This window comes from Tinamus guttatus, unplaced genomic scaffold (genome assembly GCF_059628265.1).
Source record: "Tinamus guttatus ecotype Peru unplaced genomic scaffold, ASM5962826v1 Tinamus_guttatus_pri_ptg000416l, whole genome shotgun sequence".
Taxonomy (NCBI): Eukaryota; Metazoa; Chordata; class Aves; order Tinamiformes; family Tinamidae; genus Tinamus; species Tinamus guttatus.
In genome coordinates this window covers 414,434-438,477 of record NW_028288950.1, presented here as the reverse complement: position 1 = coordinate 438,477, position 24,044 = coordinate 414,434, and the positions used below count along the sequence as shown (strand labels likewise).

Below are 24,044 nucleotides of genomic sequence, written 5' to 3'. Positions count from 1 at the left end.
GTGCATGTGGAGGGGTAATTGTGGCTATGTGACAGCATGCTGCTCAGCTTTGGAAGCAGCAGCACCTCCACAAAGGCAGAAAGAACACGTAATGGATCTTCCCAAGGGAAGCACGTTCCCTTTTGTGCTTTTATTCTTCTCCTCTCACCATATCTTACATGGACACACAGCTTTTTCTACTCATGCTGCTTCATGAGTGGTGAGAGTAGCCAGGAGGGTGCATGGGGAAAAAGCAGGTAGATCTCCTCAATGCGCCATAGGTAGGGAGAACTCTAGAAAAAAATGAGCCTTGAAGTCACTTCTACAGATCCAACATAAATTGCACAAATAAGCTCCTCTCATCTCAGTGATATGCATATGAGCCCATCTCCTGACATAAGCTCGCCTCGTGTCTGTGTTTTTTGCTAAAGGACACAAGAGGGCTGTGATGGGTTCAGATCCAGGTGAAGGCAATGAAGGTGTTAAAATGGTGGGCTGAGACCACCTGGCCATTCAGGAGTTTCTACCTGGCTTCTTTCTGATGACAGGAGGCCACGCAATTTAAAAGGGCTAGGTTAAGCAGAGCTGCTGTATGGTCCTTGGCAGGAGAAGAGGATGGGTGCAGTAGGGCAGGCTGGGACTTTGCTTGGTGCTGTATTCCTGTGGGGGTTTCTTGGCCCCCTTGCTTTGGTCCTGGAGGTCCAGGGTGGCTTTTTTGCTGATCCCTCCATGCTGGCTTGTGGTCAAGGAGGCATGCAGCTCACCCTGCCCCCAGGCTGGGAGGAAAATGCTTCCCTGGTAGTGACTGCTTGGGGTAAGTGAGGGTGATGTCCAGAGTTTTCCTCACTGCTGTATCTTTGCAGAGTGCCAGCTGTAACTGAAATGAGGCGGAAGGGTCTGCTTTAGCAGGGAAGTGCTTGTTGTCTAACCACTCCTGTGCCTTTGTAACTGGGGGGCTGACTGTATGGCCAAGCATTTGGCTTGAGTGCTGCACCTGTGTCTGGATGGTCTTGGAAGCCTCATTCTGGCCCAGACCTGAGTGCTGGCTGGGACCCTGCCCCCTACAGAAGGGTCAGGGGTGGTGCTCCCTGCCCTCTCTGTGGGATGTTTAGGCTCTTCCTGCTGTCTCATCTACCCCTAGATACAGAGGGGAAGGCACATGCTGTGCAGAATGACTCCAGCTGTGGTCTCTGGGTGTCTGAGAGTCCAGATGGCTCCAGGAAAGTGTCCCTCTCCTATGCAGGCTGCTATGTCTTTGAATGGGTGAGTGACCTTAGGGGTCCAGCTGGGGCTGTGAGTACAGCTGCTGTGACTGCCCTGACCTGGGTGGTCCTTCCCCAGGAAGGCAACTGCTACATGCTGGTGGGGATTGAAGGGACAGATGCTGCTGGGCAAGAGACTCTGCTTGAAGAGAAGCTGCTCAGGTGCCCTGTGGACCTCCCTGGTAAGGCTCTGATATCCCTTTAGACACCTGCCTGTGTCTGAATGCCCTTCCCTTTGGGTAGTTACTCCTAGACAGAGAGTGGCAAGGCTGGAAGGAAACTGGGCTTAGTACTGCACGGAGGGTTCCTGTCATGGAATGAGTGGTGGTGGGCACGAGTGACACAATGCACTTAAAACCTATTACTATTTCTTACACAGGAGTAATTGATAATGACAATGTTTTTATGAGATTCTATGGCAAGGTCACTTATTTATTGCACGGAGGCTCAAGATACCTGCAGAATTACCAAGTGCACCCTCCTGTCAGGTCACTATAGATGCAAAAGATCCTCCAGTCTGGCTTCCAGGCTGTCTCCCTGCTGTGTGTTTGACCACTCACCTGTGTGTATGAACCTTCTCTTGACATGTAGATAGCGGGGTGCTTTCCCACTGGGTGGCCTCTGTGCGTTCCTTCCCCCTACTCCTGAGCTCTTCCTGCCAGCTCCTGCTGTCTCTTCCAGCTCTGGATGCTCCAAGCGGTAGTGTCTGCTCTGCTGTTGAGAGCCAAGACCGGCTGCCCTGTGCCCCTATGCCTATAAGCTGGGCAGAGTGTGAAGAGTGAGGCTGTTGTTACAATCCTGGGGACAGGGTGAAGCCTTGTTACTATGGTAACACAGGTGAGTGGGTGTGACTGACTACCCTCATAGCTGCAGTAGAAGCTGGTGACTGGGGTGCCCTGCTCCACCAGGGAAGCAGGGTTGGTGTGTACCAGTAATGCAAGTGGTTTAGAGCTGCACTTCTCACTATGGAAAATCTTCTGCCCAACTGAAGCGTCTAGCTTTGTAATCTCTATTGCAGTTGCAATCTGTATTTATGACCGGAATCAACAGTGCTAGTGCTGAACGCTGGTCAGAGCTGGCGGCACCCATGTCTGATCACGGCACAACTTGCGTTCTAGGGCTTAGAGGCAGGAGAGCTGGTGGAACTTGTTGCCTTGGTCTTTTCTGTAATGCCTGAATCTTAACCTCCTTACTGCTCCTTTTCCCTAAGCTTGAGACTGAAATCTCTGTTTTCCTGCAGTCACAGCTCACTGAACACTGGATGGCCAGTTCTCCATTGCGGTCTCTCGGGAGGTGACTCTGCCACCCCTTATTCTGGAGTCCGTTCATCTGGCCAGTGGGCCCAGTACTGGCTGCATTCCTGTAGTGAGGAACAATGCATTTGTTGTGTACACATTCCCTCTCTCTACCTGTGGCACTACTTTTCAGGTAAGAGCTGCAGTGGTCTGCAATAGCAGGAGCTTGCAGACCTGGAGCAACCTTGCAGTTGTTTTAGTGTTGCAACTTGGAGACTTCCAGAGGCCCCATGCTCTTCTCTAGCATGACTTTTCTGGACCTTCGGTGCCGGGGAATGTTGTAACAATGACTGTTGTTGCAGGTAGCTGGGGATCATGCCATATATGAGAACGAGTTGGTGGCATCTACAGATGTGGAGACTGGGAACCTTGGCTCCGTCACTAGGGACAGCATTTTCAGGTAATGTCTGGGGCTGGTCTGACCAGATGGAGTCCTGCCCAGGGTCTCTAGAGAAGCTCCTGCTTGTTGCAAGTTCTGAACTCACAGCACAGGTGCTGGAAGAGGCTAGGGAGTGGTATGTTCCCCCTTTAGTGGGAATAAACTGATGCTGCTCAGGTATACTTTGCAGACTCCAGTCCCCACTCTGGAGAGAAGCTGAAGTAGTTAAAAGCATGTGTGGGAGATGCTGTGGCAATATGATTAATCAAATGAGGTTGTGAGTTGTGGTGCTGGGGGAGAAAAAGGTCTGTCTGATCTCGGCTCATCTGCCTGACTCTCTCTTGTCTCACGAGGTTACATGTACGCTGTAGTTACTCCATCACTGGGAACTTCATCCCCTTGAGTGTTCAGGTGTTCACAGTGCCACCTCTTCCTGCCGTGTCCCAACCTGGTCCTCTGTCCTTGGAGATGCGCATTGCTGCAGGTAGGAGGGCCCCAGGACTCACTCAAATGTCTAGCAGCAGAGCTCTAACAACAATCTGGTGATAATGGGGCTGTGATGAGCAAATCCTGGCACTGCTTCTCTGCCCCATAGAGAACTTGCTGGCATGGCTGTCCTTAACCGCTCTTCTGGGTCTAAAGTGACTCTTGTGTGTTTCTTGTGGTCCAGATGCAAGGTATAGATCCTGCTATGCAGGCAGTGACTATCCTGTGGTGAAGGCTCTGAGAGACCCCCTCTATGTGGAAGTGCAGATCCTCCAGAGGAGGGACCCAGACCTGGTCCTTGTCCTGCACCACTGCTGGGCCACTCCCAGTAGTCACCCTCACCAACAGCTACAGTGGCCTCTCTTGGTGGATGGGTGAGTACTTTGGAGATAGATTTGTGGCTAGAGGAGGGCCTGACACCTCCTGACTGCTGGTCTTTTCCTCCCAGGTGTCCCCATAAAGGGGACAACTACCAGACACAGCTGGTGCCTCTCACTGGTGCCTCAGGACTACAGTTCCCCTCTCATTACCAGCGTTTCACCCTCTACACCTTCACATTTGTGGACTCTGCTTCCCAAGAGATGCTTTCTGGGCTGGTAAGATCCTGTCCTGGCAGCCTAGGATGTTCTTGAGATCAAATAACAAGTGGGGGCAGTAGTAAGTGCCAGTCTGCAGCCACTGTGAGCTGCTGTGTTGAGCTGGCTTAGGGAATGTGGTCTAGCCACACTGATAAGTATTTTCTAGGCCTTCTTGGCCCAAGGTCTTAAGTAGCCCTTGTAAATTAAGGAGCATCTGGGCTGAAGCTCAAATTTCTGAGCGGGAGTCATGTGAAGTTCACCATGCCTGCCTTTTTTGTTCAGTAGAGCTGGGATCAGTCCTCAAAACTCGTTCCAGCACTGCCTAGGCAGTGGTCACAGCAGTGGTGTTGGGACAGCTGTGCTATTCCCAGGTATTGGGAGAAGTGTAACTCCAGAGGGGACCCTAGTTTGAAGTCTGTGTGGTAGATATAAAAGCTGCCTGAGACCCCTCTGCTCTTTGTGCCAGGCTAAAGCTGGAGGTGAAGCAACCCAGAGCAAATTTCTTGCCTTCTCATTTTTGAGACCCGCACATCACCTGTCCAGATGCCTGACCCAAGGCCCTTGCCCCTTCTTTCTAGGTGTACCTGCACTGCACTGCCTCGGTGTGCCACCGGTCGGAACAGGAATCCTGCAGCATCGCAGCCTGTCCGGCTGGAGCCAGTATGTGCTCTATCCTTGCTGTCCCCTTGTGCAAAGGGACAACAGGGACCACGTAGTCCCCAGCTGAGGGGGAAGGGCATAAGGGATACAGATAGTACTGACTAGTTCTGTTGGTAGTGCTCTATGGGGGCTTGTTTCCTTCCATCTTGCTGAGGAAGGGCTCTTGCCCTCAGGCCAAGAAAGTGGAGGCCTTCATAGGCTCTTAATCCTGTTCCTTGCTCACTTCTGGTATCTGTTGAGCAGCTGATTTGGACAAAATGTGGCAGCCCATGCAGTGCAATGGGAACACACAACATCTGCTGTCTGTGCCAGAGTGAGTGTTGGCAAGGGTGTGTCTGCCTAACACAGTGTTTGAGGCCACAAGTCCCATCCCCTAAAATCCCTGTTGTTATATAGGGAGCAAAAGGAGTGCTGAACATGGCCTTCAGCAGGGCGCCTCCCATGTCACCAGCGAAGGCCCCGTGATTCTCCTGCAGGATCAGCTAAGAGGGGGGCCTGCCATGGATGGCCTTGGTAAGTGTGTGGGCCTGCTGCCCTCCCTGTCTGGGGACAGAGGCTTGTGTAAGCCTTTCTCATGGAAAGGGAGTCTGGGGTGTTCCTGCCCCTCAGGGCCAGGGGCCCTCATGGGTGTCTCCCTCCCGCAGGAGCGGCCGTGCTCGCAGCAGCCCCCTGGGCTCTGGGTGTTGCTGTGGTGGCTGCTGGGCTGTCCTGTGTGCGCTGCTTGTGGCTGCTGTGCTGTGGCGAAGGAAGACCCCTGTAATGCATGAAATCCATGTACTGCAATAAAGTGTCTCTTAAACCTACCTTGTCCCTGGGGGCTCTTTCTACTTGGCCTGGAGCACCTGAGTGCAACAGGAGTGTGTTCCATGTCTCTGCCTGTAGGCCCTTGTCTGGGGTAGCCAGGCAAAAAACAACCCTGACAGCTGAGACAGCTTGGCCAATACTGACTTGTGGTCTTACATTGCCTGTTCTGAGGTTAGTGAGTATCTGCTGCTCTCTATTGGGAGCCCTTGCTGTTGCCTGCTCTGCTGGGAAGCTGCAGTGGGAAACATGAGAGCTGCTGTGTGGTGCCCCGGCTAAGCTGCCTGCAGAAGCATTCCTCTATTCCTTACACTGCACTTTACATCACATTCAAAACTAGCTAAAGCTGACTGTCTGATCTGTTGTATCTGGGAGATGCAGTGCTGCTGTGGGGGCTGCCCTGAGAAGCTGCTGATGGGAGTTACACATGCCCCTGGATTTCCCTGATCAGCTGGAGCTGTGCTCTTGTGGCAGGATGTGAATGCAGGCATAGTAAAGCATTCTCCTGCTGGGGCTACCTAGTGTGCTCTAGTGTACAGGGTAACAAACCTGTCTGGCAAAGAGTCAGAGAATAAAAGGGCTTAGGTGATCCGAACTTCAGAAACAAACTGAGCTTAAGGATCAACTCTGAAGCATTGTATTTGGCAAAACATGAGTTAATGAGCGGGGGGGTTATGTGTAGTTCTCAGAGCTTTCAAATGGGTGCTTATTTGATACCACTATAGCCATAACAGTTCATGGAGGTGCTTTTGAGATGAGAAATAACTCTGAGTGCTGATGGGGGCATCTCTGTCTAGTGTGCTCAGTTACAGTAGCTGAAAAGATGGATAATAATTTCATGTCCAGATTATTCCTGATTTACTATGGAGAAAAAAAAAAAAACCTCAGTCCTAGAAGGGAAGCTAGTTGCTACTGTTTTCCCCTTCTTTCCAGGTTTGAGGAGCTGTGGTACTTGTGCTTCAGGATTTTCCTTTTATTAATTGATATAGTAATTAAGTAAGGGCATCCGAGTGGAAAAGAAAAAAAAATAGAAAAACTTGTACTTTTTTGGCAAGGCCGATTAGAAACTCTTTCTGCAAAATGGTGGGGGAATTCCTTTAAATATACTGCTTATCTCCCTTTTCAAGAACAACTACTATGCTCTCCAAAGCCAAAAGGGAGGAACAAAATCAAACAAGCTTGTTTAGCATAGCAAATATTTAGTTGAGATTGGTGGAAACTGTGCCTTTACCTTTTTTTTTTCCCATAAATGTCAGGAATGGTTGCTGTAGCCTTGCATGGTTTTAAAGCGGACAGATACTTACCTACAAAATTGTGCTTCTTGTGTGTGTGGAGAAGTAGGCAAGACTGTGCTTGTAACAAGGCTGTGCAATAGCCTGAGCTGTGAGGAGCCCTGGCCCATTCCATCGGGGTTCCACTAGATCCTTGCAGGGAATGTTATTCCCTGTGCTGAGCTAGATCTTCCTGATGGACATTAGGTGCATGTGGTGATAAGGGGGAAGCAAGGAGGCAAAGTGAATTCTCTTTTCCCTTGTCTGGGAAGACTGCTATATTTAAGGGACAGCTACTTGGTACCTAGCAGGAGGGGAAGGGCAGGAAAAGCAGTGGGGCTGAGGTGCCCCTGTGAAGCACTATCTCAGGCAAAAGTCAGTAACCCTGAGGTTTCTCCTTGGCTGATCCCACAGCCTCCACCTCCATCAGGGTGTGCTAGTGCCTTTGACTGCCTCTTTGCACTGTGGTCCTCCCTCCTGCAAAACACGATTTTCCCCCTGCTCTGTTTCCAGGCAGTCTCCTGGCCCTTCTTCCTGGGCCTCTTCTCCACTTGCATGGGTCTTGCTGACTTTGTTGTACTTGTAGTTCTGAGTGGGGTGTTCCCCTGTGTCTGTTCCCCTAGCTCCCTTTTAATGGGATGACCTGTCATACTGGCTTGGCCTCAAGGATACTCTCTCTCAGCCTCTCTCTAGGAGTGAGATAGTGACTCATTCACAGAATGGTTGAGGTTAGCAGGGACCTCTAGAGATCATCTAGTCCAACCCCCCTGCTCCAGCAGGGACCCCTAGAGCATGTAGTGCAGGGTGGCATCCAGGTGAGTTTTGAAGACCTCCAGAGAAGGAGACTCCACAACCTCTCTGGGCAGCCTGTTCTAGTGCTCTGTCACCCTCACAGCAAAGAAGTTCTTCCTCATGTGTAGGTGGAACTTCCTGTGTTTCAACTTAAACTTATTACCCCTCATTCTGTCACCTGCCACCATGGAGAAGAGCCTGGCACCATCCTCCCTACAATCACCCCTCAGATACTTGAACATGTTAATCAACTCTCCTCTCAGCCTTTATTTCTCCAGGCTAACCAGGCCCAGCTCACTTAGTCTTTCCTCATATGACAACTGCTCCAATTTTTTTAATCATCTCCATGGCTCTCCACTGGACCCTCTCTAGAAGCTCAATGTCCTTCTTGTACTGGGGATCCCAGAACTGCACACGGTGCTCCAGATGTGGCCTCACCAGAACTGAGTGGAGGGGGAGGATCGCCTCCCTCGACCTGCTGCCAAAGCTCCTCTTGATGCAGGCCAGGATCCCATTGGCCTTCTTGGCCACAAGGGTGTATTGCTGACCCGTGGTTGACTTGTTGTCAACCAGGACTCCCACATTGCTCTCTGCAGCTCTGCTTTCCAGCAGGTCAACCCCTAGTCTGTACTGGGTTATTCCTTCCCCAGGTGCAGGACCTGGCACTTGTCATTGTTGAACCTCATGAGGTTCCTCTTGCCCAACTCTCCAACCTGTCTAGGTCCCTCTGAATGGCAGCACAGCCCTCAGGAGTGTTGGCCACTCCTCCCAGTTTGGGGTCATCTGCAGACTTGTCGAGGGTGCACTCTGTGCCCTCGTCCAAGTCATTGATGAACAAGTTAAAGAGCACTAGGCCCAGTACTTACCTCTGTGGGACACCACTGGCCACAGGCCTCCAGCCAGACTCGGCCCCACTTATCACCACCCTCTGGGCTCTGCCATCCAGCCAGTCCTCAATCCACTTTGCTGTCCACTCATCCAGGCCAAACTTCCCTATGAGGATTATGGGAGAGTTGTGTTGAAAGCTTTGCTGAAGTCAAGGTAGACAACATGGCTCTCCCATGGTCCATCCAGCCGGTCACCTCATTGTAGAAGGCTGTCAGGTTCGTCAAACATGATTTTCCCACGGCAATAGGCAGTAGGCATCCTGCTCTGTGAGCAGCTGCCAAATCAGTCACCCAAATGTTGGGTCTCTGCCTTAGCCTCTTGTAGAAAGGGCTGTTGTGCAGTACTGCAGTGAATCCTGACTCTATGGAATTCCTTTTAAATCTGCATGTGTGGGCACCCTTCACCCTTTCCAAGTGTTCACTGTAGCCCCTTAGTGTCTGCTTGCTTTGCAGTAAAGTCCAGGGACAGAGCTGTCCCACACAAAGAGCCCCTGTCTGGCATGACATGTGGCCCCCAGGTCAAGAATGCACCATCCTGTGGCCACAGCAGCCTCCCAGGGCTCCTTAACCTCTAACTTAAAAGGGGGAATTCAAGCTTGGTCCCCTGTTGGATGCCCCCCAGGACAGCAGCTGCTGTAAGTGTGAGCAGAGACTGTACCTCAAACCTCCTAAAGGGGGGAGGAGTTTCTCCCATCAACTATTACTGCCCTTCTCTAGCATTTCTCCAGGTACTGTTGTCTTCTGTAAACTTAGTTCAGCTGGAGAAGACTTAAGATCTCAAAAAATCACTAACTTAAAAGCTTCATTAGTTCAGGTTGTACAGTTCCTAATCCGGGGCAGAGAAAGAGTTGCCAAATCTTATTTAAGAGGCACTATTGGTTATGCTGCTTAAATCCTGACCAGAGTTTATTTTAATTTACTTTATTTTATCTTATTTTATTTTTACTTTTGAGTATATATACACACACCTGAATATTGATCTTCAGTGGATGCATATAGCAGGAGAAGCAGGTCTTCACCAGCCCTGGCTATTGTATTATTGAAGAAATCAGGTAATAGATGTGGTCACTGAGCAATGAGTTAGCAAGGAAGGTGTAAGGGAAAAGCCAAGCTCAGGACACAGTGGAGAGAAGTTTTGAGTCCTTCAGCGAGGGACAGCACAGAGCTGGTAAACGGGAGGTACGTTTCCTGCTCCACTCAATGTTGGAGTTATGCTGAGTTCCTTGGGGTCGACAACAGGCTTCAAGGTAAAGTTCTGCAAGATGGTGGCTACAACTAAGAATATCTCCATGCGTGCCAGGCCCTCTCCAGGGCATATTCGCTTGCCTGAAATTAAAACAACAAATATTGCTGAGCAGATGTTGCAGAGTGGACTGGGATTTGTGCTATGCAACTGTGTTACACAGCATTGTTTATGAGATAAAGCCATGGCAGTGAGGTGACTGTGAGGATTGTGGAGCATTTTTGCAAGGGAACAGTTTGCTGGGGAAAAACTAGACACGCTCTGGTAGTTTGCTAGGGTATGTGAAAGAAGAACGTGAGCAGGAGAAGCCTTGAGCACCAAGGAGGCACATTAGGAGGCAGGATGAGAGGGAGCAGGGTGGCATAAAGAGCAGGTGCAAAAGCAGCAGGTTGGGGATATTGCTGAGTGAGTGGTGGCACATAGCGTGAGAGGTATTTAAGATGAACTTGGGAAAAGTGGAGTTACTGTACAAAGCACACAGATTTCTAACGTGAGAATGGGTATGATTCATGTCCTTCCATCAGGAGCTCCCAGAGTAAGGTTTGAGAAGCCCCTGAGCCCTCTGCAAGATGGGAGGTGTGCTTGGAAAAAGGAGCGCTTGGGAGTTATCCAAAGAGTATTGAGTTGTGAGAACGCCATGGAGGTACCAAGCTGAGAGAGGGCAAGGCAAGTGTGTGTGTGTGTGTGTGTGTGTGTAAAGGAAAAGTTGGGCTGGTTCCCAGAGGAGGAGGTCAGCAGCTCCTGAGAGAGGAATGAGAAGAGGAAGCACGTGCCTTACCTGCGGAGAAGGGCATGAAGAAGTCGCTCTTCTTAAAGGTGCCGTTTGCATTCAAGAAATGTGCGGGGTTGAACTCTTCTGGGTTTGCAAACTCTTTACTGTCATGGAGGACAGAGCTGAGAAGGGGGTAGATTGTTGTCCCCTGCGGTAACATAAGAAGAACAGAATATAACGTGGAGGTGAGTTACGTCTTGTAATCTGATTGCCTGCTGAGTTAAGGATGAAATTTCCTGCACGTTGCTGTTGGTACCAAAGGGAGAATATCAACTAACCTTGGGAATGACATAGCCTCTGAGGTGAGTGTCTTTGTTCACAGAATGAGGAAGACTCAAGGGGGTGAGATTGATGAAGCGCTGGATTTCATGGACCACAGCATCTGTGTAGGGCAGCTGGGTCCGGTCAGCCACACAGGGTCTTCGTGATCGTCCCACCACCTGGTCAATCTCTTCTTGAACTTTCTCTGTCGTGAAAGGCACAGACTATTACTAAGAGGGGTGAATAAAACCAAGCCTACTCAGCAAGATCGTTCCAAGTTTTCCTACTGTTTTACCAAGACACCAGAGGCCCTAAGAAAACTGGTGCTGATTTTGCAGCTCCACTGCAACCTATTGCAAAGAGTGCCCTCCAACTAAATAGGAGTACTGGAAGATAGAGATGTGCATGCGCCAAGTCTCAGACTCTCCAGGGGCCAGTTGTATATGCCTAGGAGGGCTGCAAGGTCCACTAAGGCCCCACTCTGGGAAATGAGATTGCGACGACTTTTCCTGCTCGGGTGGAGAATTGAGTGAGAGAGAGTTGGAAGGGCAGAAAGTGCATAGCAGAAAGTGGTGTTACACCTGAGACCAGCACAGAGGAATGGCTGGAGGGGAGCAGGTCACAGACTGGTACCTTGTATTTTGGGGTGTTTGAGAAGCAGCAGAAGTCCATATCTTATGGTGGTGCTAGTTGTCTCAGTTCCAGCAGTGAACAAGTCAAAGGCACTGGTTATCAAGTTCTTCAAGTGGAAATGGGAGTTGGCATTGTGCTTCTCCTAGGAGAAAAAAAACAAACAGACAGCAACAACAAAGCACATGTCAAAACAAGTCTGTTTCCTCTTTCTTGTATCAGTCCAGGTGTCCTTCTCCATCCCGAGCTGTTATGTTCCCCTGTTGAGGTGCAGCAGTTAGCTGCAACAATACAATTCAATGTCTATGCAGTAAGCTAGACCTCCAGGGCAGCTTTCTTTCAAGCTGTGCACGGCATGGCAGCTAGCTGCCCACTTCCCCTTCCTGCGCCCACTGCTTTCTAGCCAAGGAACTGTGACACCAGAGTGCAAATATCTCTGCGCTTTGCGGAAAGCAGACGTAGGGCTTGATGTCCAAGGAGCTGCAGTTAGTGGCCAGTGAGTGGGCAGACCCAGAATTCTGTGCTCTGACAGACGTGACACCCGTTTTGGGTGTTTTCCCAGTGCACAGACGAGCTTTCAGTGTAAAGTACAGGGAAGGGGTGAGTCCAATGTGTGTGTGACTTGGCAAAGGAAAGGGGCTCCGTGTAGGTGTGCTTGGGGAGGAGATGGGGCTACATGCTTTCTCCTTACCTCCTGCATTTTGTTGAGGAAGCAGTCAATGAAATCCCGAGGGGAGCTGGGGTCTATGGAAGCTTGGTGCGCCTTCACCTCCTCTGCCACAAAGGCTTTTAGAATATCAATTTCTGTGAATATTCTGTTGTGAGGACCGGGCATGTACTCCAAGATCTTTGGGAACATCTGATAGAGCTGAAAAGACCAGGAAGGTCCTTAGTGTGATCATTTCCCCATCATTTGGAATTAGCAAAAGTCCACAACCTCTCAACAGAGCCAGTCAGAGGGGTAGTGAGGCCTGGACAGTCTGACAGAGAGATGAGGGTTTGCTTAGTAGTAGCAGTAGGAAACTCAGAAGCAGAGGAGAAGGCTGGTCAGGACTAGGGGTAGGCTGCACCTAGCCGGCCAAGCCAGCTTGGTTTGTGAGGGCTCCTCTTGCTCTAGAGTGAATTCCCTCCTGCGCAGTGGGATGAAGAAGCTGTATGTACTGTTGTGTCCTAGTGTGAAGACTGAAATGGGACTTCATTAGGAAATGAGCCTCCTACTACCTTGGAACTATATCCCTTCTATGAAATGGCTGCTGAATATACCTGTCCCCAGGGGCAGCTGATCATCTCAAAGATGTTGTTTATGTTTTTCATCAGGGCCAGAAACTTCTTGTCTCTATAGTCATATCGGTTCCCAAAGACGATGGAGCATATGATGTTGGAGACAGCACAGCTCAGTACGTAGGTTGGGTCAAAAGGCATTCCTGCAAGGTCAAAAAATGTACAAAAAAGAGGGAAAAAAAAAAAAAGGAAAGAAGCAACATTTTTAGCTTCTGTTGTAAAATGCTAGCTCTATAGCTACTTGAGCCCTGAGGAGGGTTAACAGAAATACAACATCACAGTCTGAATGACACGGAATGCTCCTCCAATGGTAGTAGTAAGCAATCATGGAGTTATTTGTTGCTTTATAATGAGGTACCATTACCTCATTAGGTAATGTGATTAAAGTCATTGAGGCGTTCTTAGCAAACATAAGGTGTGTTAAGAATAGACCGTACTGTTCGTTTTGGTGATTTCTTCCAGCAGGTGCCCAGCTTCCTCTTGGATCCTCTCCTCAATGCTCCTCTTTCCCATCCCAAAGTTGCGCAGTGTGGTGAGAGCAAATCGGCGAACTTGTAGCCATTCCTCATTGTTGCTGAAAATGATGCCTGCAGAAGAGGAAGGAAAAGGGAAGGCCTGGCTGAATGACATGGGCATGAGATGAACTGAAGCTCACAGTGACAGTGAATCTCGTCGTCAGGAGAACGCCTGCAGAGTAGCATCGTAGAGTCCCTCAGTGTGGAGGAGACCTCTGGAGGTCGTGCAGTTCAACATCCTCGTTTTTACCCTTTCCCTCATCTAGCCACCCTCACTGTGAACGTACCATTCTCTGTAAGCATGAAGGTCTTCCCTTGCTGCAGCCTGCGCCTGTTACCTTGCCCTTTCCCTGTCCGTCTCTAAAAGGAGCCTGGCTCCATTTCTCTGTTGCCCTCCCTAAGCAGGAAAAACCACCACCAACCCCTCGCTCTGCCTTCCCTTCTCCAGGCTAGACCCAGCCACTTCCCTCAGCCTGCCCCTGTGCACACCTCACTCCAGCCCCTGTCCCTGCCTGTCTGGTCCTCAACCCTTCTCTTCTCAAAAGCAGCTCAGCCAGTAAATATACCTAGTCCGTTGTTAGCTCTGTCCGCAATCGGCCAGTGTCCTCTGGTAGCAAACTCGTCTGCGCGGTCTATCAAGGCCTCTTTCACCACATCATATCCATGCAGCACCACCACGGGCTCAGAGCCCAGGTGCACTGTGAACACTGACCCGTACTTTTTGCTGAGCTGCCAAAAGACAAAAGAAAACATGGCCAGGGAGCAGGTGGGCAGAAGAAGTCAGAAAGTGGCCTTGTTGTATTACTCTGTGGGTAATGTGTTCTCAGAGATCAGGAATATCAAGATCTGGCGTTCCCACAACAAATATGGATACGTAAAGGCCTTGCAGCCATCAGGCACTCAAAACCCAAGGATCACAGCATTATAGAGCAGCAGCTGAGATACTCAAAGCTTTTCTCTCCCTCTAGGATTGACCTTCCTCAGGCTACAGCCACAGGTTCTCCCAGTGCACTTGGCTCATATTTCCCAGAATGTGCAGAAGAAAGTGAATGAGCCAAAGCAAGTGACCTTACCTGCTCAAGGGTTTTGGACAAGTCCTTTGGTTTCACCTGCAGCATATTGCCTAGAATGGGAAGGGGAGCTGGTCCAGGAGGCATCTTCCTCTTTCCAAAGCTGCTTCTCCATGCTGTGAAGGAGAGCAGGCAAATAATGCAAACCAGTAGGACAGCACCTGTTGCTCCCAGGATCTCCATTTTCCAGGTGGAGAGGCACTCTGGAATGAGTCTGTCCAGCTGTAGAGCTTATATACTCCAGAATTGTGTAATAAAACACCCTATGGCTGACTTAGTCAGTATTATAGGTCAATCATTTGCTAGCTTGCCCTGTGTTGTAGAAAAAAGTTTTAACTTAGATCAGTGTTTATTAGTCATCAAAGCTATCTCTGGTATCAAGCAATTGCATGTGTCAATTGAGGTGGAGAACTTCAAGCTGATTTCATAAGGTATAAAAAGTAAAGTACACTTCATGAAAAAGACATAGGTAAATGTTTGCAGTTTGAGATCAGCATTCCACTTAGCAAGGACTCTGAAAAAATCAGTGATGTTGAAATATCTTACACATACTTCGGGCCATTTGTATGTTCTGTTCATTGGTGTTGATCCATCAGTGTCAGAGGGGGTGAGCCATCCCTGATTGTCCAGAAGGACTTCAGGAGCAATCAAAGGCCACAGTGGGAGCACTGATATGATCAATACTGCATTATATTCTCTGTGGAGTGAGCCATCCTTGATTTTCTGGAAGACCTTCTGACACTGTTACTGATGTTCACAGCATTCACGATGGGCTGAATATATTGGTATGTTGTTTTGTATGCACAGTGATTGCTCGGTGCAACGCTACCTAGCTATATGCGGCCTCACAAGAGACAAAAGTACCAAATCTCCACCTGGTGAGGTGGAGAAAGGTCTCCAGATATGTCAACCTCACTTATAATAGATAAGTACCAGTGATAAATTTTTGAGTAAGGCATTCTTGCACTTAGTATTGGAGGATTGGTTTAGGGATCCCTTAAGCAAACAGGTTCATGGGCCCTGTTTGGATCTCTCCATGAGTGTTGAGAGAGCTGGAAGACATCATTGCCAGCCCACTCTTCATCATCTTGGAAAGGTTATGGAGATCAGATGAGATTTCTGAAGACTACAAGAAACGAAATGTCACTCCAGTCCTCAAGGAATTTAAGAAAGAGACGCCAGGCCAGTCAGTCTCACCTACTTCCATGCAAGCATGATGCAGCAGATAAACTTGGATGCCATTTCCAAGCACATGAAGGATTCAAAGATGATCAAAAGTAGTCAGCATGCATTCCCAAACAGAAAATCACATTTCTGCAACCCAATAGCCTTCTATATTTCAATGTCCATCTGCGTAAATAAGGGGAAAGCAGTGCATGTTTTCTACCTTGACTTCAGTAAGACTTTCAACGTGGTCTTCCATACCATCCTTGCAGTCACTCTGAGGAAGTACAGGCTAGATGAGCAGCCAGTGAAGTGGACTGAAAACAGGCTGAAGGGCAGAGCTCAGAAGGTTGTGAGCAGTGGCACCAAATCTGGTAAGAGGCCACAAGCTAGCAGTGTAACTCACCAGTCAGCCCAATCTTGTTCAATCTATTCATCAGTTACCTTGATGAAGGGACAGAGTTCACCCTCAGAAAACTTGCTGATGACACAAAAGTGAATGGAGTAGTTGATGCACCAGAAGGCTGTGCTGCCACTGACAGGGACTTTGGCAGGCTGGAGAGAGAGGCAGGGAGGAACTTCATGAAGTTCCACAAGGGGAAATGCAGAGGTAGAGTCCTAGGGAGTCCCCATGCACCATTTCAGGCTGGGGAAGGACCTATTGGAGAGCTGCTCTGATGAGAAGGACCTGAGAATCCTGGTGGACATCAAGTTGATTGCGATGCAACAACATACCCTATTGACAAAGAAAGCCTGGGCTGTGTTAGGCAGAGCATTGACAGTACGTTGAGGGAGATGGTCCTTCCCCTCTGCGGACTCCTTGATCTTGCCAGGGCATTTTATGGGAGATATGTGATATTAGGGATCTCTGGACACGGAAAGCCGAGTTCATGAGAATTTGCACCACGCTGGCAGATGCACAGTGGATTTAAAAGGATAAAAAGGAAACATCAGGTGACTAAGTCAGTCAGACCTCTATCTGTGGGAATGTGGGGCTCTTTTCACATCACAGTAGTGTCCAATGATTTTCTGCATACTCAATTCTGTCTGCAGAAGCCCAGAGTAGGAAGGACGGCTTTGTCCTATGTAGCTATGTGAAGGCCCAGGAAAGCTGAACTCAAAGTCCCTCTATCCATCTTCCTTGGGAACTTTCATTTTAAGTTCAACAGAGGCAGGTATTATCGGTATTCGGAGAAAAGACTAACAGTGCTTAGCCTGAGAAAAGTGTTATAGCATCTGCTTCACTCTGTTCTTTTTCCAAACAAATGCCAAGCTTCAGAAAGTGCCTCATCATCATCCTGTAGAATTTCCTGCTGGTTTGCTGTTTTCTTATTTTCTTTGGGGATTTTGTCTCAGTAGGTGACTGCGCCAAATGCTGCTCCTACCCCTCTGTGCAGCCAGCCCCCTTCTTCTGAGAGACAGTTGGTGTGGGTATGTCTCCAGTTCACCAATCCTGCTGCGCTTCTGGGCTCAGTGTGTTGACTGAAGCACACATCTGTATGCTGGCACTTTACATCGCGTTGCCACATTCCATGTATGGTACAAGCCAGGCGTAGAGGAGTCTTACGTGAAACACCTGTCAAAACAGGTATTGCTGTGGTAAATCTGCTCAGCTTTGGAAGCAGCAGCACCTCTACAAAGGCAGAAAGAACACGTAATGGATCTTCCCAGGGGAGCACATTCCCTTTTGTACTTTTATTCTTCTCCTCTCACCATATCTTACAATGACACACAGCTTTTTCTACTCATGCAGCTTCATGAGTGGTGAGAGTAGCCAGGAGGGTGCATGGGGAAAAAGCAGGTAGATCTCCTCAATGCGCCATAGTTGGAAGAACTCTAGAAAAAAAGGAGGCTTGAAGTCACTACTACAGAACCAACATAAATTGCACAAAGAAGCTCCTCTCATCTCAGTGCTATGCATATGAATCCATCTCCTGGCATAAGCTCGCCTCCTATCTGTGTTTTTTGCTAAAGGACACAAGAGGGCTGTGATGGGTTCAGATCCATGTGAAAGCAATGAAGGTGTTAAAATGGTTGGCTGGAACCACCTGGCCATCCAGGAGTTTCTACCTGGCTTCTTTCTGATGACAGGAGGCCACACAATTTAAAAGGGCTAGGTTAAGCAGAGCTGCTGTAGGTGTGAGCAGAGACTGCACCTCAAACCTCCTAAGGGAGGAAGCAGTTTGTCCCATCAACTATTACTGCCCTTCTCTAGCACTTCTCCAGGTACTGTTGTCTTCTGTAAACTTACTTCAGCTGGAGAAGACTTAAGATCTCCAAAAATGGCTAACTTAAAAGCTTTGTTAGTTCAGGTTGTTCAGTTCCTAATCCAGGGCAGAGAAAGAGTTGCCAAATCTTAAATTTAAGAGGCCCTATTGGTTATGCTGCTTAAATCCTGACCAGAGTTTATTTTATTTTATTTTGTCTTATTTTATTTTATTTTTACTTTTGAGAATACACACACCTGAATATTGATCTTCAGTGGATGCATATAGCAGGAGAAGCAGGAGAAGCCCTGGCTATTGTACTATTGAAGAAATCATGCAATAGATGTGGTCACTGAGCAATGAGTTAGTAAGGAAGGTGTAACGGAAAAGCCAAGCTCAGGACACAGTGGAGAGAAGTTCTGAGTCCTTCAGCGAGGGACAGCACAGAGCTGGTAAACGGGAGGTATGTTTCCTGCTCCACTCAATGTTGGAGTTATGCTGAGTTCCTTGGGATCGACAACAGGCTTCAAGGTAAAGTTCTGCAAGATGGTGGCTACGAGTAAGAATATCTCCATGCGTGCCAGGCCCTCTCCAGGGCATATTCGCTTGCCTGAAATTAAAACAACAAATATTGCTGAGCAGATGTTGCAGAGTGGACTGGGATTTGTGCTATGCAACTGTGTTACACAGCATTGTTTATCAGATACAGCCATGGCAGTGAGGTGACTGTGAGGATTGTGGAGCATTTTTGCAAGGGAACAGTTTGCTGGGGAAAAACTAGACACGCTCTGGTAGTTTGCTAGGGTATGTGAAAGAAGAACGTGAGCAGGAGAAGCCTTGAGCACCAAGGAGGCACATTAGGAGGCAGGATGAGAGGGAGCAAGGTGGCATAAAGAGCAGGTGCAAAAGCAGCAGGTTGGGGATATTGCTGAGTGAGTGGTGGCACATAGTGTGAGAGGTATTTAAGATGAATTTGGGAAAAGTGGAGTTACTGTACAAAGCACACGGATTTCTAGCGAGAGAATGGGTATGATTCATGTCCTTCCATCAGGAGCTCCCAGGGTGAGGTTTGAGAAGCCCCTGAGCCCTCTGCAAGATGGGAGGTGTGCTTGGAGAAAGGAGCACTTGGCAGTTATCCAAAGAGTGTTGAGTTGTGAGGAAGCCATGGAGGGGCCAAGCTGAGAGAGGGCAAGGAAAGTGTGTGTGTGTGTGTGTGTGTGTGTGTGTGTGTGAAGGAAAAGGTGGGCTGGTTCCCAGAGGAGGAGGTCGGCAGTTCCTGAGAGAGGAATGAGAAGAAGAAGCACGTGCCTTACCTGCGGAGAAGGGCATGAAGAAGTCGCTCTTCTTAAAGGTGCCGTTTGCGTTCAAGAAATGCCCGGGGTTGAATTCTTCTGGGTTTGCAAACTCTTTACTGTCATGGAGGACAGAGCTGAGAAGGGGGTAGATTGTTGTCCCCTGTGGTAATATAAGAAGAACAGAACATAACGTGGAGGTGAGTTACGTCTTGTAACCTGATTGCCTGCCGAGTTAAGTATGAAATTTCCTGCATGTTGCTGTTGGTACCAAAGGGAGAATATCAACTAACCTTGGGAATGACATAGCCTCTGAGGTGAGTGTCTTTGTTCACAGAATGAGGAAGACTCATGGGGATGAGACTGATGAAGCGCTGGATTTCATGGACCACAGCATCTGTGTAGGGCAGCTGGGTCCGGTCAGCCACACAGAGTCTTCGTGATCGTCCCACCACCTGGTCGATCTCTTCCTGAACTTTCTCTGTCGTGAAAGGAACAGACTATAAATAAGAGGGTGAATAAAACCAAGCCTACTCAGCAAGATCGTTCCAAGTTGTCCAGATTCCTACCACTTTACCAAGACAACAAAGCCCCTAGGAAGACTGGTGCTGATTTTGCAGCTCCACTGCAACCTATTGCAAAGAGTGCCCTCCAACTAAATAGGAGTACTGGAAGATAGAGATGTGCATGGGCCAAGTCTCAGACTCTCCAGGGGCCAGTTGTATATGCCTAGGAGGGCTGCAAGGTCCACTAAGGCCCACTCTGGGAAATGAGATTGCGACGACTTTTCCTGCTCGGGTGGAGAATTGAGTGAGAGAGAGTTGGAAGGGCAGAAAGTGCATAGCAGAAAGTGGTGTTACACCTGAGACCAGCACAGAGGAATGGCTGGAGGGGAGCAGGTCACAGACTGATACCTTGTATTTTGGGGTGTTTGAGAAGCAGCAGAAGTCCATATCTTATGGTGGTGCTAGTTGTCTCAGATCCAGCAGTGAACAAGTCAAAGGCACTGGTTATCAAGTTCTTCAAGTGGAAATGGGAGTTGGAATTGTGCTTCTCCTAGGAAAACAAACAAACAACAACAACAAAACACATGTCAAAACAGTCTGTTTCCTCTTTCTTGTATCAGTCCAGGCCTCCTTCTCCATCCTGAGCTTTTATGTTCCCCTGTTGAGGTGCAGCAGTTAGCTGCAACAATACAATTCAATGTCTATGCAGTAAGCTAGACCCCCAGGGCAGCTTTCTTTCAAGCTGTGCATGGCATGGCAGCTAGCTGCCCACTTGCCCTTCCTGTGCCCACTGCTTTCCAGCCAAGGAACTGCAACATCAGACTGCAAATGTCTCTGGGCTTTGCGGAAAGCAGATGTGGGGCTTGATGTCCAAGGAGCTGCAGGTAGTAGCCAGTGAGGGAGTAGACCCAGAATTTTGTGCTCTGACAGACGTGACACCTGTTTGGGGTGTTTTCCCGGTGCACAGATGAGCTTTCAGGGCAAAGTACAGGGAAGGGGTGAGTCCAATGTGTGTGTGACTTGGCGAAGGAAAGGGGCTCCGTGTAGGTGTGCTTGGGGAGGAGATGGGGCTACATGCTGTCTCCTTACCTCCTGCATTTTGTTGAGGAAGCAGTCAATGAAATCCCAAGGGGAGCTGGGGTCTATGGAAGCTTGGTGCGCCTTCACCTCCTCCGCCACAAAAGCTTTTAGAGTATCAAATTCTGCGAATATTCTGTTGTGAGGTCCGGGCATGTAATCCAAGATCTTTGGGAACATCTGATAGAGCTGAAAAGACCAGGAAGGTCCTTAGTGTGATCATTTCCCCATCATTAGGAATTAGCAAAAGGCCACAACCTCTCAACAGAACCAGTCAGAGGGGTAGTGAGGCCTGGACAGTCTGACAGAGAGATGAGGGTTTGCTTAGTAGTAGTAGTAGGAAACTCAGAAGCAGAGGAGAAGGCTGGTCAGGACTAGGGGTAGGCTGCACCTAGCCGGTAAAGCCAGCTTGGTTTGTGAGGGCTCCTCTTGCTCTAGAGTGAATTCCCTCCTGCGCAGTGGGATGAAGAAGCTGTATGTACTGTTGTGTCCTAGTGTGAAGACTGAAATGGGACTTCATTAGGAAATGAGCCTCCTACTACCTTGGAACTATATCCCCTCTGCGAAATGGTTGCTGAATATACCTGTCCCCAGGGGCAGCTGATCATCTCAAAGATGTTGTTTATGTTTTCCATCAGGGCCAGAAACTTCTTGTCTCTATAGTCATATCGGTTCCCAAAGACGATGGAGCATATGATGTTGGAGACAGCACAGCTCACTATGTAGGTTGGGTCAAAAGGCATTCCTGCAAGGTCACAAAACGAAAAAGGAAAGAAGCAACATTTTTGGCTTCTGTTGTAAAATGCTAGCTCTATAGCTACTTGAGCCCTGAGGAGGGTTAACAGAAATACCACATAACAGTCTGAATGACACAGAATGCTCCTCCAATGGTAGTAGTAAGCAATCATGGAATTATTTGTTGCTTTATAATGAGGCAGCGTTCATGCATGGGAACCTGAATTAAAAGCTAAGAACATGTGTCACCTTAATTCCTGCATTGGACCAGCACCAACACTGCTTACTTCCTACAGGCTTTCTTAGCAAACATAAGGTGTGTTAAGAATAGACTGTACTGTTTGTTTTGGTGATCTCTTCCAGCAGGTGCCCAGCTTCCTCTTGGATCCTCTCCTCGATGCTCCTCTTTCCCATCCCAAAGTTGCGCAGTGTGGTGAGAGCAAATCGGCGAACTTGTAGCCATTCCTCATTGTTGCTGAAAATGATGCCTGCAGAAGAGGAAGGAAAAGGGAAGGCCTGGCTGAATGACATGGGCATGAGATGAACTGAAGCTCACAGTGACAGTGAATCTCGTCTTCAGGAGAACGCCTGCAGAGTAGCATCGTAGAGTCCTTCAGTGCGGAGGAGACCTTTGGAGGTCGTGTAGTTCAACATCCTCGTTTTGACCCTTTCCCTCACGTAGCCACCCTCACTGTGAACGCACCATTCTCTGTAAGCATGAATGTCTTCCCTTGCTGCACCTGTGCCTGTTGCCTTGCCCTTTCCCTGTCCGCCTCTAAAAGGAGCCTGGCTCCATTTCTCTGTTGCCCTCCCTAAGCAGGGAAAACCACCACCAACCCCTTGCTCTGCCTTCCCTTCTCCAGGCTAGACCCAGCCACTTCCCTCAGCCTGCCCCTGTGCACACCTCACTCCAGCCCCTGTCCCTGCCTGTCTGGTCCTCAACCCTTCTCTTCTCAAAAGCAGCTCAGCCAGTAAATATACCTAGTCCGTTGTTAGCTCTGTCCCCGATCGGCCAGTGTCCTCTGGGAGCAAACTCGTCTGCGCGGTCTATCAAGGCTTCTTTCACCACATCATATCCATGCAGCACCACCACGGGGTCGGAGCCCAGGTGCACTGTGAACACTGACCCGTACTTTTTGCTGAGCTGCCAAAAGACAAAAGAAAACATGGCCAGGGAGCAGGTGGGCAGAAGAAGTCAGAAAGTGGCCTTGTTGTTGTATTATTCTGTGGGTAATGTGTTCTCAGAGATCAGGAATATCAAGATCTGGCCTTCCCACAACAAATATGGATATGTAAAGGCCTTGCAGCCATCAGGCACTCAAAACCAAGGATCACAGCAGTATAGAGCAGCAGCTGATATACTCAAAGATTTTCTCCCCCTCTGGGGTTCGCCTTCTTCACGCTCTGGCCACAGGTTCTCCCAGTGCACTTGGCTCATGTTTCCCAGAATGTGCAGAAGAAAGTGAATGAGCCAAAGCAAGTGACCTTACCTGCTCAAGGGTTTTGGACAAGTCCTTTGGTTTCACCTGCAGCATATTGCCTAGAATGGGAAGGGGAGCTGGTCCAGGAGGCATCTTCCTCTTTCCAAAGCTGCTTCTCCATGCTGTGAAGGAGAGCAGGCAAATAATGCAAACCAGTAGGACAGCACCTGTTGCTCCCAGGAGCTCCATTTTCCAGGTGGAGAGGCACTCTGGAATGAGTCTGTCAAACTGTAGAGCTTATATACTGAAGAATTCTGTACCAAAAACCTCTATGGCTGAATTAGTCAATATTATGGGTCAATCATTTGCTAGCTTGCCGTGTGTTGTAGAAAGAATTTTGAACTTATATCAGTGTTTATTAGTCATCAAAGCTGTGCCTGCTGTCACGCAATTGCATGTGTCAATTGAGGTGGAGAACTTCATGCTGATTTCGTAAGGTATAAAAAGTAAAGTACACTTCATGAAAAAGACATAGGTAAACGTTTGCAGTTTGAGATCAGCATTCCACTTAGCAAGGGCTCTCAGAAAAATCAGTGATGTTGAAATATCTTACACATACTTTGGTGCCATTTGTATGTTCTGTTCATTGGTGTTGATCTCTCAGTGTCAGAGGGGGTGAGCCATCCCTGATTGTCCAGAAGGACTTCATGAGCAATCAAAGACCACAGTGGGAGCACTGAGCACTGATATGATCAATACTGCATTATATTCTCTGTGGAGTGAGCCATCCTTGATTTTCTGGAAGACCTTCTGACACTGTTACTGATGTTCACAGCATTCACGATGGGCTGAATATATTGACATGTTGTTTTGTATGCACAGCGATTGCTCGGTGCAACGCTACCTAGCTATATGCGGCCTCACAAGAGACAAAAGTACCAAATCTCCACCTGGTGAGGTGGAGAAAGGTCTCCAGGTGTGTCAACCTCCCTTATAATAGGTAAGTACCAGTGATAAATTTTTGAGTAAGGCATTCTTGCCCCTAGTGTTGGAGGACTGGGTTAGGGATCACTTAAGCAATCTGGACATAGACAGGACCATGGGCCCTTGAATGGATCTATCTGTGAGTGTTGAGGGAGGTGGAAGATATCTTTGTCAGCCCACTCTTCATCATCTTGGAAAGGTGATGGAGATCAGGTGAGGTGCCTGGGGACTGGAAGAAATGAGTCATAGAATCATAGAATGCTTAAGGTTGGAACAGACCCTCTAGAGGTCATCTAGTCCAACCCCCCTGCACACGCAGGGTCACCCAGAGCACATGGCACAGGACTGCATCCAAGTGGTTTTTGAAGACCTGCAGAGAAGGAGATTCCACAACCTCTTTGGGCAGCCTGTTCCAGTGCTCTGTCACCCCCACTGTTAAAAAATTTTTCCTTAAGTTCATGTGGAACTTTTGGTGCTTCACTTTGTGCCCGTTACC

At 48.7% G+C, this 24,044-nt stretch overlaps 2 protein-coding genes and 1 pseudogene across 3 annotated transcripts; 1 reads left to right on the top strand and 2 right to left on the bottom strand.

The window, feature by feature from the left end:
- The first annotated feature begins 588 nt into the window (after positions 1-588).
- On the top strand, positions 589-5,425 carry LOC148593329 (zona pellucida sperm-binding protein 4-like; annotated as a pseudogene). The gene is made up of 12 exons (XR_015913747.1): positions 589-793; positions 1,121-1,242; positions 1,321-1,423; positions 1,923-2,078; positions 2,482-2,669; positions 2,839-2,936; positions 3,269-3,399; positions 3,586-3,775; positions 3,850-3,997; positions 4,558-4,639; positions 5,036-5,152; positions 5,284-5,425. The product of XR_015913747.1 is annotated as a zona pellucida sperm-binding protein 4-like (transcript).
- A 4,064-nt stretch (positions 5,426-9,489) lies between these two features.
- On the bottom strand, positions 9,490-14,348 carry LOC148593328 (cytochrome P450 2C19-like). Its single transcript, XM_088531414.1, has 9 exons — positions 14,166-14,348; positions 13,659-13,821; positions 13,015-13,164; positions 12,560-12,720; positions 11,988-12,164; positions 11,300-11,441; positions 10,684-10,871; positions 10,412-10,553; positions 9,490-9,716 (listed from the first exon to the last, which is right to left on the bottom strand). The coding sequence occupies exons 1-9, from the start codon at positions 14,343-14,345 to the stop codon at positions 9,535-9,537; spliced, it is 1,485 nt and encodes a 494-aa protein (XP_088387540.1). The 5' UTR covers positions 14,346-14,348; the 3' UTR covers positions 9,490-9,534.
- Positions 14,349-17,940: 3,592 nt separating this feature from the next.
- On the bottom strand, positions 17,941-22,822 carry LOC148593327 (cytochrome P450 2C19-like). Its single transcript, XM_088531415.1, has 9 exons — positions 22,634-22,822; positions 22,125-22,287; positions 21,482-21,631; positions 20,993-21,153; positions 20,421-20,597; positions 19,740-19,881; positions 19,119-19,306; positions 18,847-18,988; positions 17,941-18,143 (listed from the first exon to the last, which is right to left on the bottom strand). Exons 1-9 carry the CDS (start codon positions 22,811-22,813, stop codon positions 17,962-17,964), a joined length of 1,485 nt encoding a protein of 494 aa, XP_088387541.1. The 5' UTR covers positions 22,814-22,822; the 3' UTR covers positions 17,941-17,961.
- Positions 22,823-24,044: the final 1,222 nt, after the last annotated feature.